Source organism: Pteropus alecto, unplaced genomic scaffold, assembly GCF_000325575.1.
Source record: "Pteropus alecto unplaced genomic scaffold, ASM32557v1 scaffold98, whole genome shotgun sequence".
Lineage (NCBI taxonomy): Eukaryota > Metazoa > Chordata > Mammalia > Chiroptera > Pteropodidae > Pteropus > Pteropus alecto.
Genome location: NW_006443570.1, coordinates 16,326,309 through 16,341,236, shown reverse-complemented (window position 1 = coordinate 16,341,236; position 14,928 = coordinate 16,326,309). Strand labels below are relative to the sequence as shown.

At 43.7% G+C, this 14,928-nt stretch overlaps 1 protein-coding gene, 1 long non-coding RNA gene and 1 pseudogene across 2 annotated transcripts in view; 2 read left to right on the top strand and 1 right to left on the bottom strand.

Annotated features, from left to right (window-relative positions):
* LOC112473188 overlaps positions 1 to 8,273 on the bottom strand; it is a 31,315-nt gene extending 23,042 nt beyond the window's left edge. The window contains exon 1 of the long non-coding RNA XR_003043947.1: positions 7,574 to 8,273. This is a non-coding gene — a long non-coding RNA (uncharacterized LOC112473188). The remainder of the gene's footprint in view (positions 1 to 7,573) is intronic.
* A 2,130-nt stretch (positions 8,274 to 10,403) lies between these two features.
* LOC102883786 (C-C motif chemokine 2) lies at positions 10,404 to 12,229 on the top strand. Its single transcript, XM_006924963.3, has 3 exons — positions 10,404 to 10,568; positions 11,274 to 11,391; positions 11,753 to 12,229. The coding sequence occupies exons 1-3, from the start codon at positions 10,493 to 10,495 to the stop codon at positions 11,856 to 11,858; spliced, it is 300 nt and encodes a 99-aa protein (XP_006925025.1). The 5' UTR covers positions 10,404 to 10,492; the 3' UTR covers positions 11,859 to 12,229.
* Positions 12,230 to 14,247: 2,018 nt separating this feature from the next.
* LOC112473351 lies at positions 14,248 to 14,366 on the top strand (annotated as a pseudogene).
* Positions 14,367 to 14,928: the final 562 nt, after the last annotated feature.

The window sequence follows — 14,928 nt, the reverse complement described above, 5'->3', positions numbered from 1 at the left end:
CCGTGGAACACGAATTATCTGCATTCCTTACACTCAGCATGGTACCTGGCAGGGTAGGCACACACAGTAAGAACATCAAGGGATGGTTTGGAGAACTTTAAAAACCCTCCTCAAAAATTCTCCATAGATTCCTCCACCTAAAGTGACCCCTAAATGAATAAACTAATAATAATGTTCTTCTTCATGAAAATGCAACTTAAACATCAGTCCTATACTACATCTTCCAACCAACCTGATTCCTCAAAGCCCTCTTAGGTAGAAATTTTCATCTGCCACAGGGGTTTATTATATCTAGGTTGAAAGATGAAAATAAAGAAAGAAAGAAGAGAGGTGGGAAAAGGAGAAATACAATCAAGAAAGGATGAATTTCTTGAAGTTGAGTGGTGTGCAGGTATAAATGCCCAGTGGATAGATAGAAACACCAGTCGAGAGCTCATCTAAAGAGTAATTTACTGGATAATAAGAGTTTAAATGTGGGAGTCCATAAGAAAAAGAGTATAGACCTAGGATAAAAATTCTATTATAACAGGGACCAGACAGATAAGAGAGTAAAATGAGCCAAGCAATAGATAGTGGAGAGATTGTCGGGGAGAAAAGGGAAAGATAGTCTCTGGTAAACCTGTGATAATGTGCTTCATCCAAAGGGATGGGCCACCAGTTTGCAAATTCTTGTGACCAGTGAGAGCAAAAGTGTGAATCCTTAGAGAAGACCAGTATTTAGGAATGAACACAGAAATCAGTGAATACAGTGTAAAAAAGAAGAAGCAGAGAGTAATTGAGAAAAGAACAGAGCCCCAGACACAATAGAGGACAGGATTTTCTGAAAGAAGGAGTGGTGACAGTGTTAACTAGGCAGTAATTTCACATTAGATCAAGTTACGAAGAATTTTTTACATTAAGCAATGAGGAGGTCACTAAAGAGACCATACAAAATTCAGTTGAGTGATGGATGTAGAAAGTACACAGCAGCAAATTAAGGGATTAGTTGTGGGTATGAATGCAGAGACCACAAGTAAACATTAATTATTCAAGAATTTCAATAATTTTTCCCATAAATAAAAAGAAAGAGAGAAGGGAATAACTGCTTGAGGGAAGATGGGGTTATAGGAAATACATTTTTTTTTTTTTTTAACAATGAAGAAGACTTGAGCATGTTGATTGGAAGAAGGGAAAGGAAAAGTAGCAAGAGGGAGATAGAAGAGGCATGGAATTAATGGAGAATGCCAGGTTCTGGAAAAGGCTGTAGGAGATTAAGGATATAAATTGATCAGTGATCCCCAATAAGAGGAATCGGCTCTTCTTCTAAAGCAAGAGAGAAGAGATTCGATAACATGAAGATGGATTTAAGTTTTGATATGGGCATGGAGGTGAGCATTGAGGGAATGTCATAGTCCCTGCTTTTAATGGGGAATATATTGTCTCCCACGAGTGCTGAAGCCTGAGGCTAGAGCAAGAGATGAAAGGGAATGGTGAAGGTGTGGAATGCCACTGTGGAGTATAGCAGAAAGAAATAACTAGGGATATATGAAAGGATTGCTGGCATCGTCAACAAGGGGAGCGAGACTTCCAGAAATCCTGATCGCCTAGGAGTGATCAAGAATAAGGGGGATGATCAGATGATTTAGGCACTGGCGAGTGAGGAGACAAAATCAGAGAAATGGAGACTCGGTACGGTGGTGAGAAGTGAGTCTAGGAAGGAAAGGAAGCCAGGTAAAAAGTGAGGGTGCTGGAGGAGTTGACGTAGATGTAGAGCTGACATGGTAGATAGAGAATTGCTGAAGAGGAAGGAAGCGGAAGGCTGTGGTCAAAGAAATGGATTACTAAGTTGAATGCCACGAAATGGAGAAGTTCGGGAAGATGACAAAATCTAGAGAGTGGCCGTGGAGCAGTGGCTGCGATGAATTCATTTGAAGAGAGACCCGGAGGATGTTAGAGAACTTCCCTATTAGTTCATTTACATCCTCTAATCTTTTCCTTTCCTTAACCTTCCACCTCTTTACCAAGCGGATGGAAGTGATCTCAAAAGATATTCTTCAGGATGAAGGGAAAGGAAAATAACCAGGAGAAGGAAGCATTAAAGAACACTGGCCTTCGAAGGAAAAACCTGAATTTCAATCCCAGCAATGCTACTTCCCAGCTCCTTTGTCCTTGAACAAGTCGACCTCTAAGCCTCAATTTCCCCATCTGTAAAATGAAATAATAATACCAGTTTCACCTACATTACAATGCTCTTATTAGATTCATAGGACTTAATGGATTCCTAAAGCATACACAAGAAATTAAATTGTAAGTACCTCAATTTTGAAACCTTACCTAATTAACTGCGCACAAGTTCTAGAAAGCATTCAATTAATACCTAAAATTAATGATTATCATCTTTATGGAATCAGAATTATATAATGAGAAATCTTGTCGTAAATTTGGAACGAAAGTACATCCTAAATATATTGGGAGTGAAGTAGGGAAAAGGAAGTAGGCGCATGATATGCTTGAGCAGTGAACTGTCCACAATAAAGAAATGTGGATGTGTAACCGATACGGTCCCTTTCGTTAGCTCAGGGCACAAGTGGGTCTGACCTCTTTTATTATGCTCAGTTAATCACTGGCACCCCGAGTTGTCTAGATTAGGAGGAAATCTAATCATTCATGCTTAAGTGCCCTCTCCCAACTTCCTCACAGTGCCCAAGAACCTTGGGGACCTATTCATTCCAGCTGACAAATCCTGATGCTAAATTTCCAGCAAAGTGAGAGCTGGGTGATCTGACCCACTAATCAGTGACCAGGGCTCCTGGCTGCCATTGCTTCTGTCGCTGACTCTAAAGTTAAATATAGATAACTGACCACACATCACCCAAAATATTTCTCTGTTCCTTGCTCTAATAATGCCCCCTTCAGTCTTGGCCAAGATGCCACCTTGGTTTCCCAAGGTTGCAGTGTATTCAGTTTAAACTCACAGGTTTGGCCATTGCCCTCAAAGCATGACTGCTGCATCCGTATGGAGGATCCCAAAGGTCTTCCCACCTAAGCCCTCACCCCTTGACTTCTCAGCCTGGCTTGAAACTCAGACTGCAATCCAGTAATAACCTCCTCAGACTTTTAAAGAGTGTCTAATAATTTTGGACTCAAAAGAAAGGTTCTCAATTCCTCTTTCCTTAGGATGTCTCTTGGTCTTAAGCAAATGTCTATTTGGTCCATTTCTTCCCCTGTGTCCGCCGGCTCTGCATACCAAGGGGTGCTAGGAGAAGCAGTCTTCTCTTTGGCCATCAAAAGGTCTTCCCTCCCTCCAGAACAATGAGTGCTTATTTATAATGCGTGTCTACTTCTACTGCCTCGATAAGATTTTTCTAAACAAAACATTGTTTCCCCTCGAGAAAAACGTAGTTGGCAGTCTCACTGGAAAATGTTAAGATGTATAATTAGGTACTTCCCACAACACATACACGTGCATACTCACAGCTTGTCTGCACTGATTTAAGAGTGCAAGAAAATTCTGGGCACCTTCTTTTTCCCATTTTAAATTAAGCAGGGCAGGGATTTTCAACTCTGGAATCTCTATGGCACCTCTAGTTCTGATTCCCCCCAGCCCAATCCATTCATTCATCACATATTTGTTGAGTACTTATTGCTAGGTGGTAACACTGGGAAGCAGGAGTGAACTACTCAGACAGACGTCTCTGCCCTTGATCATGTCTAACTCCTGCATGCCTGCCTTTCCCACCCCATTGTAAATAGCTCCAGTAGTTTGTAAAGTTTCTCTCTTTACCCCAGTTATATTTTTAAGCAATAAATAAGTTGTAGGGTTGAATTATTTGGTCATGCTTTAAGTCCTTGTGTCTAAATCAGAAGAGATGAATGTGCTTTGCAAACCTTTTTCTCCAACTCCTCCCCCTCCCCTAGACCATCTCCATTTGCATTCTCATTTGGATCCTCTCTCAGGCTCTAATTTATAGTAAATGCAGGAAGAGCTTTTGAATGGAGCCAGTGCTTTGCAACCTGGGGCCCCACCAGGAAGCCAGCTAAAAACTAAGCTAGCACAGAAAGAGCTATTCTGGGCAGCTGAAATTTCCCTTTTTCAGTATGCAACATTTTGCAACCAAGAGAGAGAAACAGATCATCTGCAAAGAAGGATCCATGGGGCCCCTGAAAATCACGCTCCGCTAGTGCCACCTCACTATCCCTCCAGCACTGCCACTATCTCTTCCCCGAATAGAAGAAATGGGGAACTCAGGAAACCAAAAATCTTGCTTCTCTACTCATTTCCCTGTCTGCTATCAATGGTACTGTTAAACCATCTCACAATTCAGATATGTGGGGGAAATGATTTGAGATTCTTGGACTGTTCATAGATTCAAACAATATTTATCGAGAACCTGCTTTACGAAAGACACCAGGCACTGGGATCCAGTGCTGGCAAGAGCCATGAGAGGAGATGGAGCGTGGAGAGTTGGAGAAGCAGAGAGTGAAGATGAGGGTAACGTGAAGTTTAGAGGCGGACAAAGGCCTGCCAGAAGGTGGATGTCGGGTCAGAGCCGGCTGCTGTGTGAGGAGCTGAGGCCCTAACTCAATTCTGAGGCTGCCTTCTCTGACTCCTCATTTTTTGTCAGCCTCCAAAGGCTCTTTCTCTGTCCATGGCAGACAAGAAAGCAGGGATGAGGAAAAGCTTAGAAGGTCTAAACTTCACTGCATTATATAATATAGATGCCAAATAAACTTTCATAGCAAGAAATAAGGGTGGAGGCTTGGGCTGTGCATCGGGGGGTAAACGAATCTACTGCCTGGGACTGGCCGCATGCACCCTGAAACTGCCTGGGGACTAGCTTGCTTAGGCCCTTAGAGTGACACAGCTGTTTACATGTTGCTTACAAAGCACTCTTGGTGTATTATTTCATCCAAGTCTCATGACAATATTAAAAACAGCTGTCTTACTAATCACACTTCACAGAAGAGGCCCAGAGAAGCCAAGTGACTTGAACAAGGCCAAACGGCTTGTTAGAGGCAGAGCTAGGCCTCTGGCCCCAGTATTCTGACATCATCTGGAGCTCTTTCTACGATTCCAGGCTGCCTCTCCTTTCTCTCCCCTCTTCTCTTATTCTTTCTCCCCTTTTCCTTTCTTCTTTTCGGCCTGTGTCTTTTTCTTGTCCGTGCCGCCCAGCCCAGCCAGCATAGCCTTTACCGCATGTACCCTACGGTTTAGCCCAGGGGTACCTAAACACACACTGGCAGTCATCTGAGAGTGGAAGGAGAGCTTAGAAAAAATATAGCTTCACATAGTAAAATTACAGATTATGATTCAGCCAGTCTGGGGTAAAGACCAAAACTCTCCATGCTTGATAAGTTCAATGGTACTGAACTATTTGGAGGTCATAAATGCCTTTGCTAATCTGATGGAGGTCATAGACCCTTTCTCCAGAAAAATCCACAATCACATAAATGTAGAGGACTGCTCCAAATGGTTCTTGAAGCCTAGCCAAGAGCCACAGACAAGAACCCTGGCCTAGACAAAATTAACTGCTCACTATTTCCCACCTCTGACAAGCATTTCCCATGCTGAACCCTTTTAAGGTTGATCTAGTGGGACCCTGGACCAGTATCATCAGCAGCACCTGGGAGCTGCTTAGAAACACAGGATCTCAGGCTCACCAAAGACCTGCTAAATCAGAATCTGTACTTTAACAAACTCCCAAGAGGATATATAAGCTCTTTAAAATGCAGTCTCTATAAGTTTGCTTCAAAATGAGCTCCTTCTCTACTCAATAATCAGCCAAGGTTCAAAATCTGCCAACCCTTGAGCCCATCTTAAATTTACCACCATGAAGGCTTCCCTGACCCCCTTAGCTGGGGCTCTCAGAGCTCTGCATCTCTCCCGCGACTGTAATAATTCTGTGTCACTTGAGTTTCTCTCAGGTGGACTCAGCACAGGTACTATAATAAGGATTCAATGAAAGGCTGTCAAAACAGTGTTTCTCTGTCTCCATCACCTGCTCTGTTTCCCTAAGACGCCTCCAGTTCAGTGCCTTCGTGAGGTACCTCAAATGTGCTCACCAGTCCCCTTGACCTCTTCATCTCACTACTCAGGCCACCTTGGGCAACACATGCCCCAGGTGAGGAAAGCGGCTTCTCCCCTTCTTTGCTACCCTTGGCTGTAGTCTATCAAGGAAGCTGTGGAGTGTCTCACACTGCCATTAACCTAACAGTTTACTCAAATTCAACCCCCTCACCCACAGCAAGCCCCTCACCATAGCGCTTCAGTGCTGGTCTATGAGGGCTGGCCCAGAAGACAGCCTTAACGACAAGCCCTCACTTGGCTGAAACACCACTCACTACCCCAACCAACCAAGGCCATTGCAAGTGATTCTTCCCTTTTACTTCCCATAACTCTCTATTCCTACCACTACTCCCTCCCATACCCTTGGCTGCCTCGAGCAAATAGACCTAGGGGACATCCATCCCAGAACACAGGAAATGCCAGAATCCTGGGGTGACTACACTGCTCAGGTTTATTTATAAACTCAGCTCTACTTCCTATGGAATCTTACTTTATCATCTCTTCTGGAAAGCATGCTTCATGTCTAGTTCAATTATGACCCTCGCCCCCCAGTCCCCTACCTTAGGCTCTGCATAGAGTAGATGCTGACTGCATAAGTGTTGTAGTAAGGAGCCTGTGCAGTATGTAAGACAGGGTGCTACACCGAGAGCCCAGAAATGAACAAACTACCACATGTGTTTTCTAGTCATGTGCCTCTTCCATGTGTCTACTAGTCACCTCGGGCCTGTCACCGACTCTTTCTTGACTTCAGTTTCCCCATCAGTGAAACAGGAAGATGACCTCTAAGATTTTGTTCATATCTGACCCTCTGGGTAAGAGTAAAGAATGAATTTCTAGTCTTTAAAAGGCAAAGGATTACAGAGTTGGGAAAGAGGCTTCTGTCTACTTGGAGCTCATAATTAACCTGGAGAATAGAAGAGGCTGAAGGAAAGACCTGGGGACGTCATCTGGAAAGGACCTGATGGGTCTCAGTCAAGGGCCTGTGGGGGTCGGGGCAGCGTCCGCAAATAGGTGAAGGCTGTGCTAGATGGGGAAGGGGAGCAAGTGAACTTCGGAAGGGGCCAGGGCAGAGGGTGAGGTGTGGGCTTCTAATATTTCTAGAAAGCTCACTCTTAGTTTCCCCTTTTTTCACCCCTAACACTGAGTGAGAGTCTTGGGCGATGACAAAGTCCCACGTGTAGGATGCTGGTTAGGGGGTGCGGCAGCCCACTGAGAGGAAGGAAGAAAGGATTATTCACCAAGAAGAACTTTTTCATTTCTCATCTAAGATTTGATAAGAAGGGGGCCCCAAGGGGACTGGGGATTCTAGGGAGCAGCAAAACCTTGGCTCTGCCTCCCACGCCCTTTCCCTGACTGTTTCATCCCTGAGCAGGGGCCCAACCCAGACTGCATGAGACGTCCCTGGCTCCAGGCCCAGAATCTGGAATGCAGACTCCGTCAAGCAGATTTTCTTTCACAGGATCTGGGAACTTCCAAAGCTGCCTCAGAGAGGGAATTTCCACTCATTTCTCCCACACTGTGACTGACCTGCCAGCTGAGGAGAGCATCTCTTCTTGATAGAGCAGAAGTGGGAGGGACATGGCTATCCCTTTCCAGAGACTTTCTCTTCTGATTCACACCCTTTTGCCTTTGATCTGTTTACTGTTGGACACTGCAATGGCCAAGGCACTTTCCAAAAATGATGATTTCTCTCTGAGGTAGAGACATAGCTTCCCATACTCAGAAGTCTGTCTAAATACTCAGAACAGCCAGTAAACTTTTCAGTGTGACCACGGGCTGATTGGCCTTCCTCTCTAGAATATGGCTTCCTCACGTAACAAGAGGAGGTTGAAGTACATGATGCCTACAGGTCCTCTGATTCCGAGATGCTAGAAGTGATAGCAATGTGACTGAACCAGGAAAGAATACCGTGGACGCTTTAACAATGCTGGGGTTACCACCCCCCTCCCATGCAAATCCACATATAACTTGTAACTCCCCCAAAACTTAACCACTAATATCCTACTATTGACAGTAAGCCTTACCAACAATATAAAGTCGATGAACACATATTTTGTAAGTTATAAGTATTATAAACTATAGTCTTACAATAAAGTAAGCTAGAGAAAAGAACATGTTATTAAGAAAACTTAAAGAAGAGAAAATATATTTATAGTATTTACTGGGGGGAAAATGTATAAGTGGGCCCGCACAGTTCAAAGATCCACAGCTTTAACTGGTTAATCTAGACAGGAACCAAAGAATGATTCCCTGCATTCCACAGGGAAACAGGATGTAATACTAAATCCATGGAATAGGACACTAATAGATTAGGGAAAGGTTCCATTAATATGAGGAAAAACTTCTTGGAAGTTTAGGTGAGAGTGTCTGGAATAACTTACGAAGGTGCACAGACTTCATTCCTGAAAATATTTTACTCATTCAAGGTGAATGAATTAAGCCATTGGTAGAGAGCACTGAGCCAAACACAGAGAGGTATCGACACGGGCGGGTGGGGAGCAAGATTCGGGCAGAATGAAAATAAGGCTTTGAGAGAGGTATAAGCAAAGCAGTATGCAAGTTGATTTGTCGTCTGTCATTCTGTCTTTTTGGAACGATATCCAAGAATCTGGAATGGTCTCTCTGTAGATTCTTTGCTCTCGGATTCTCTAGGAAACCAATATCCAGCATGAGCCATTAAGCCTATTGTCTGAGAGTGGGGGTTCAGGCATCAAAGTGTCTCAGAAGGGAATCTCAGCCCCACTGGCTATTACCTGAAAGATTCTGGACAAGTCACACTTAACTTCAGTTTCAACCAAAGAAAGTTAAGATGTTTGGAGGACGAACGCAACAATGCTGGAAAGCACCTCGGCACAGTACCTGGCCCTCAGGAAGCCCTCAGGAACACCAGTTATTCCTTTTCTTCACCATTACTGACCACTTACTTCTGACCAGACACAGTCATTTGTTCAATATAACCCATTTCTTATTAGCAACGTAGTGATTGTCAGGTGTGTCTTCCAAGAAGCTCCGCACTTTTTATAGACATTGTCTCAATGACCTTTTAATAAAGAAAAATCGCTAGATCCTTCCATGCCTACTGGGCAGAGGCAAAGCAAGGCTCAGAAGCATGAAGCTATAGAATGCGGGACTCAAGAGGCCTGAATTTCAGGACTGGCTCAGCCACTAACATGCCTCAAGGAATCCTATCAGATTTGTAAAAGGTAAGAGTTCCCTGAAATGAATTCTAAGGTCTTTTGGGTTTTTATTATCATGATTCTGTGGTCTCTGAGGAAATCTAAGGCAGAGCTGCAGCATGAAGGCAGGCATTCTAATTCCCATGATACTGTTCCTTTGCTCACTCACGCTCCCTGGGGATCCAGAAAGAAGCTGGGATAACAGCCACCATAGCAGGACGCAATTCTTGCCCACTGCCACTTGCCGTGCTAGCCTCAGGTTCCAAAGGCGCAGTGACTTAACCACAAGGAATGTGTCTTAATTATTGTTTAGGTGTCTGCTATTTGGGAAGATGCTGGGAACAGATATATAACCAGGCAGACAGTTGAAAGACATTTGCACATTCCATCCAGAAATATGTCATAGTGGTGACAACACAGATACAGGGTTCTGCTTCGGGAAACTTAAGCAGGTTACTTAACCCCTCTGTGCCTCGGGTGTCTGGTCTATAAAATAGGAATGAACAATGCTAGATGGAGTTGGAGAATTGAAAGATTAGCATTTGTAAAGGGCTTAGAATACTCCTGGCACCGAGGAAGCACCATATGAGTGTCACGTGGATATTTATTTTGCAGCACTACAGGGCTTCTTCCAAGATTCCAACGATTCTTAAAATTCAATTCTATGCTTACAAAATCCTATAGTTCTGCTAAGCTTCAATTACCAACTGCATTTTAAAGAAAAAAATGGATTTCGTATGCTTTTGACTTCAGGGCCCCCTCCTGGTTTGAAGGCCCCTTGGACTGTTATCTGAAGGTGGGCCGGGAGGTGATCCTGAGATGCTTTTATTTCACCTTTGACTTCTGCTTCCTTGTGTTCTTTCTTTTTGCAGAATTTTCACTTCAGAGAAAGCGGAACCCTTAAGAAAAATCCACTTTGTTCATGTTTGTGGTCGCTCTAGATATAACTGTGCTCCGACACCCCCCCCCGCCCCGCCCCCCCACGCCATACACTTTTGGCCTCAGTAATGAATGGAAAAAGTGCCCAGTCCCAACCCAGTTTCCTTTCCCTGTTTCCTGGAAACCTCCCACGGTGCTACACTTGCTCAGCACATTGAAGATTCCACTTCGTCATTCATTAAGGAGGATGTCGCCTTGAGCCAAGCATTGCTCCACCCATTTGGCTTTCAATAAAAAGCAGGCAGAGAGGCCAGAGGAGCAGAGAGCTGGAAGCAAACTCAGAAACCAACAACTCACACTCTGAAGCTCTCTCTCATCCTCACCCTCCACCATGAAGGTCTCTGCAGGGCTTCTGTGCCTGTTGCTCACAGTGGCCGCCTTCAGCACCCAGGTGCTTGCTCAGCCAGGTAAACCTCTTCCTTATTTCCCTTTGAAGCACATCACCCCATCTTGGGGTTATCATAGGCCATTAGAGCAGAAGGCATACCCACAGCCTCACTTTAACAAATGCTTTTACAAAGTCAGGAAACTCAGAGAAGAATAGAGTGATCCTGATCACACAGCTGCTCCTGGGCAGAGCCTGGGTGAGAAATCCAAATCCAGCTCCTTCTAGGACTCCAGCTCTGGAAACACACCTTCAGTGCAGTTACTGCCCAGCTCCTTTCAGCAGTGTTAGGAGACTGGGGTCATCAAAGAGAGGGGGCCTCTGGTGGCAGGTGTGCAGGGTATTTCCAGATACAGTGGAGGGAGAGGAGGAGACCCAGGATCTGGACTGTGCTTCTTGAGTCCAGCTTCCAGAGGTATGGCTCAGCAGAGGCAGTGGGTATCAGGGAAACTCATCAACAAGCATAGATTACTTGGAGCCTAAAGGGGGACCCATAACTGGGGTCCTCAAACTGATTTTCCCTAACCCTGATAATTTGGATTATTAGCTCTTTCTAATGACACTTCCAGGAGTAAGGTAGTTTTCACAGCTACCCCTTCCTGCGATTTGTTATCAACACTGTATACCCATTTTACAGAACAGGAAACTGAGTCAGTATATCATTACAGCTCTGAGGTATAGGCAGAACACCTCATACTAAATGCTTTTTCCTTTGTTCTTTTTCTAGATGGAATTAGTTCTCCAATCACCTGCTGCTATAACTTCACCAGTAAGAAGATCCCGAAGCAGAGGCTACAGAGCTACAGAACAATCACCAGCAGCAAGTGTCCCAAAGAAGCTGTGATGTAAGTTGAGCACCAAATTCCCCGCTGGTCCAGTTCTTCCTCAGAAAAAAAAAGAAGCTTCACAATCTTATAGTCAGAAAGTTACACCATCTAATCCAATATCCAAAGATGCCCAGTGGGAAAACTGAGGCCACGGGAGATCAAGTGACTCCCAACATCACTCTCTATCTGAGTGCTGATTCAGACCATACGAATTTCTTTAGCCTGAAGTTTCAACTGAGACATCTGTAGGAGCAGGTTGCCCTGGGTTCCTTCCTTCCTCCTCTAGTTCTCATGGCAGCTCCTTAGGGTAGAGTGAGCTGCACTGCTAGGCTGAAATCTCAACAGAACTCCATCTAACTGTGCCCCACTCTTCCCACAGCTTCAAGACCAAACTGACCAAGGAAGTCTGTGCTGACCCCAAGGAGAAGTGGGTCCAGGATTCCATGAAGCACCTAGACGAGAAAACCCAAACTCCAAAGCCTTGAACACTCACTCCACAACCCAAGAATCTGAACCTAATTTATTTTCTTCTGGCTTTCACTAAATGTCCTCTGACATTATTTTATTATATTTTCAAAGAGTGTGAACTTTGTTTATTGATGAGAAACATGATGCCTTAAGTAATGCTAATCTTATTTAAGTTATTGATGTTTTAATTTTTATCTTCCACGAATACTGGTATGTTTTAGATATGAAGACTTAAACTAATTGCTTTCTTCTGTGAACTCAAATTCCACCTCAAGATGGTACGATGGTTCTTACAAAAATCATTAATGTCCCACATTAATGCCAAAAATGTTATTGTGGAAATGTATATGATGTAACTATTGGACAATATATATATTTTTTTACAAAACCTGACTTTTTGTGTTTTCTCAAGGGAAATTAAATGGCTGCGTATCAGGGGATGAGGGAGGAGTGTGGTTTCAGAGGGTAAGGATCATGTTCTGAAAGAGTGAGAATGTGGATTGCCCTGGTCTTTTCCACTGGATGTGCTCACCTGAGCGCTTACAGAAGAATCTTTACGGCAAGACCCAGTCGGGCATTCCACCACTACCCCTCAAGTCCCAGACACCACCTGCTCAGATGCCAACTACCCTTGTCACCTGTTTAGCAAGAACCCCACCCCTATTTCTTTTCTCATAGATTCTGAGCCCAGCCTATAATCGCTCCCATAATATATTGTGACTGCCCCCTAACTAGAGTACCCACCCTCAATCTCTTTTCCTTCAATAATCCTTCAACTTGGCATAGTATAGATATTGCAGATATTGGGAAATCAGGGAAAGACTTAAATGAACATCAGTAAGATGGTTAGATTAGTATTTCATAAAGAGGATATGACTCTATCCTTGAGGGATGATGAGGTTTTTCTCTAAAAAAGTTATAAGATCATTAAAGAAATGAGAAAGAAGAGTGGAAGCAAGTACCTAAAGGTAAAAATTATGATAACATGTACATCAAACGGGAAGAAAAACCAATCAGATGGGAATTGGGCTCTATGTCTATGTCAAGTGATGGGGAAGTCTAGAAAGGAAGGTTGAATAAAGGATCGTAATGCCAATTTGGCGAGTTAGTATTCAGCTTCACAGGTTAAAAGGAGATGCTGAAAATATTGGTCCACTGAAGAAGGACCTAACATGCTCAGAGGTTCAGAGGCGAGTTTCAGGAAATGTAACTTATTGGCTTCACGCAGACCTGGATAAGTAAGGACAGGGGAGAGGTTACTGCCATGGTCTAAGCAAGAGATGATGAGGGCTTGAATAGGGAGACTAAGAGGCAGCACTGGAAAAGAATGAGCAAAGCAGGGTGAAATGTTGAATGTTGTAGATAGAGGAGAAGGACCTATGACCTAACATACAGAAGTTTCTTCTTCAACCCACACTTTAAGGGATCAACTTCCCAGAAAGTAGAATGTACCTTTCTCCATCACTATCCCCCTATCCCAGTTTCAGGGGGCCAGGATCATCCATTTAGATAGATAGGTCTCTTTTTCCTCAATGTCTACTGAAAGTCTGTACTCCCTTGCATGGCACTTGATCTATCTCTAAGACATCTGACCCACTTGGGTACAGTTTCTCCACTAAGAAAAGCAGATATATTGCCCTATTGGATAAATTCTGCATGGTACTCACCTTCCCAACCTGGTGGGGAGTTGGCCACTGGGTCAGGCTGGACCAGGCAGTACCTTTGGCAGCATGAGGTACTGGAGAGAACCTTGGCAGGCAAGAAGGACACTTGGGTTCTAATCCCAGAATTGGCACTGAATCATTCTGTCGCTTAGGGTAGGTTGGGTATTCTGAGTCTTCATCAATAAAATAAGGATGATAATGCATTACGGTAGGAATCCAGTAGAACCTAGATTCTAAGATCTGGGAGTATGTCTCTTAGAAAACTTCAATTTCTACCAGCTAGACCTGGAGAGGAAGAGAAGTGATTCTGCTTCCGTATTTTGAACTGGTCCAGTGTCCCTGATTCAGGCTGAGGGATTCCTACGAAGCTTCAAGTAATATTTTCCAAAGTGCCCTGATACATCAGTCAGCAGATAACTTGTTAGCCTCTGTTTATGGAACTCACTGACCCTCGTGCCAGGTCCAACAGCCCTCCCTGCCTCTTCTCCTCTTCTCCAGTCTGCAGCCTTGATTGCCAGTTGGGAGTAAATCTCATATTGCAGTGGATGCCAAGGGGCCAAAAGGGAGTGGAGAGTAAACCAATGAGACATTACCGTATAGTTTACTGAGTAGCAGGCTCTCTAATGCCAGGCAGTTTGAAGTGGATGGTCTGGAAGGAGAGGAGACCAAGAAAGGGGGGATCCAAGTGCTCAAGTCCCCAAATAACCTGTTCACATTCTCTTTTAAAACCATATTTATTTAGGTCTACAGCCATGCCACCTTGAACATGCCCGAACCTGTCTGACCTCGGAAGCTAAGCAGGGTCGGGTCTGGTTCGTACTTGGATGGGAGACTACCTAGGAAGACCAAGTGCTGTACATACATAATAAAATCGCATCTATTCATTTTTAAGAAATCTCAAATTCACTTTTTTCCCTAAGCTAAGCTTGGGATTCCTTGTTCCTTGCCCTATTGAAACTGTTAGCATGAAGCATTGGTAACAGACCCTGTTTCAGGAGAGAATATGCCATGTATAATGTATTCATTTCCTGTTGCTGCCGACAGTCTATTCCAGGAAACAAGAGCTTTTTCTATCATGCTCAAAATTCTTTCAGCCTCTGCCTATTGTCTAATTTCAAAGTTATTTTTACATTTTTTACTACTGGTTAAGTAACACCCTACTTACAGATATGAAAATCTGCATTAGTTTCTTTTTGCTATTGTAACAAATGACTTATAAACTTAATGGCTTAAAACAACACAAAGATATTATTTTAAGTTCTAGAGATCAGAAGTCTAAAATGAGTCATTTGGGTTGCATTCTTTCTGGAAACTCTAGGGCAGAATTCGTTTTCTTGCTTTTCCAATTTATAGAAGCTTTCTGCATTCCTTAGCTCATGGTCCCCTTTCCTCCATCTTCAAAGCTCTTAAAATTTTTTCTCTC

What these genes read in the sequence shown, in the direction of transcription:
- LOC102883786 (XM_006924963.3), top strand. Translation starts at nt 10,493, where the DNA reads ATGAAGGTCTCTGCAGGGCTTCTGTGCCTGTTGCTCACAGTGGCCGCC. An exon ending in CCAGGTGCTTGCTCAGCCAG is followed by an intron (nt 10,569 to 11,273) that starts GTAAACCTCTTC and finishes TTCTTTTTCTAG; the next exon opens with ATGGAATTAGTTCTCCAATC. An exon ending in TGTCCCAAAGAAGCTGTGAT is followed by an intron (nt 11,392 to 11,752) that starts GTAAGTTGAGCA and finishes CTCTTCCCACAG; the next exon opens with CTTCAAGACCAAACTGACCA.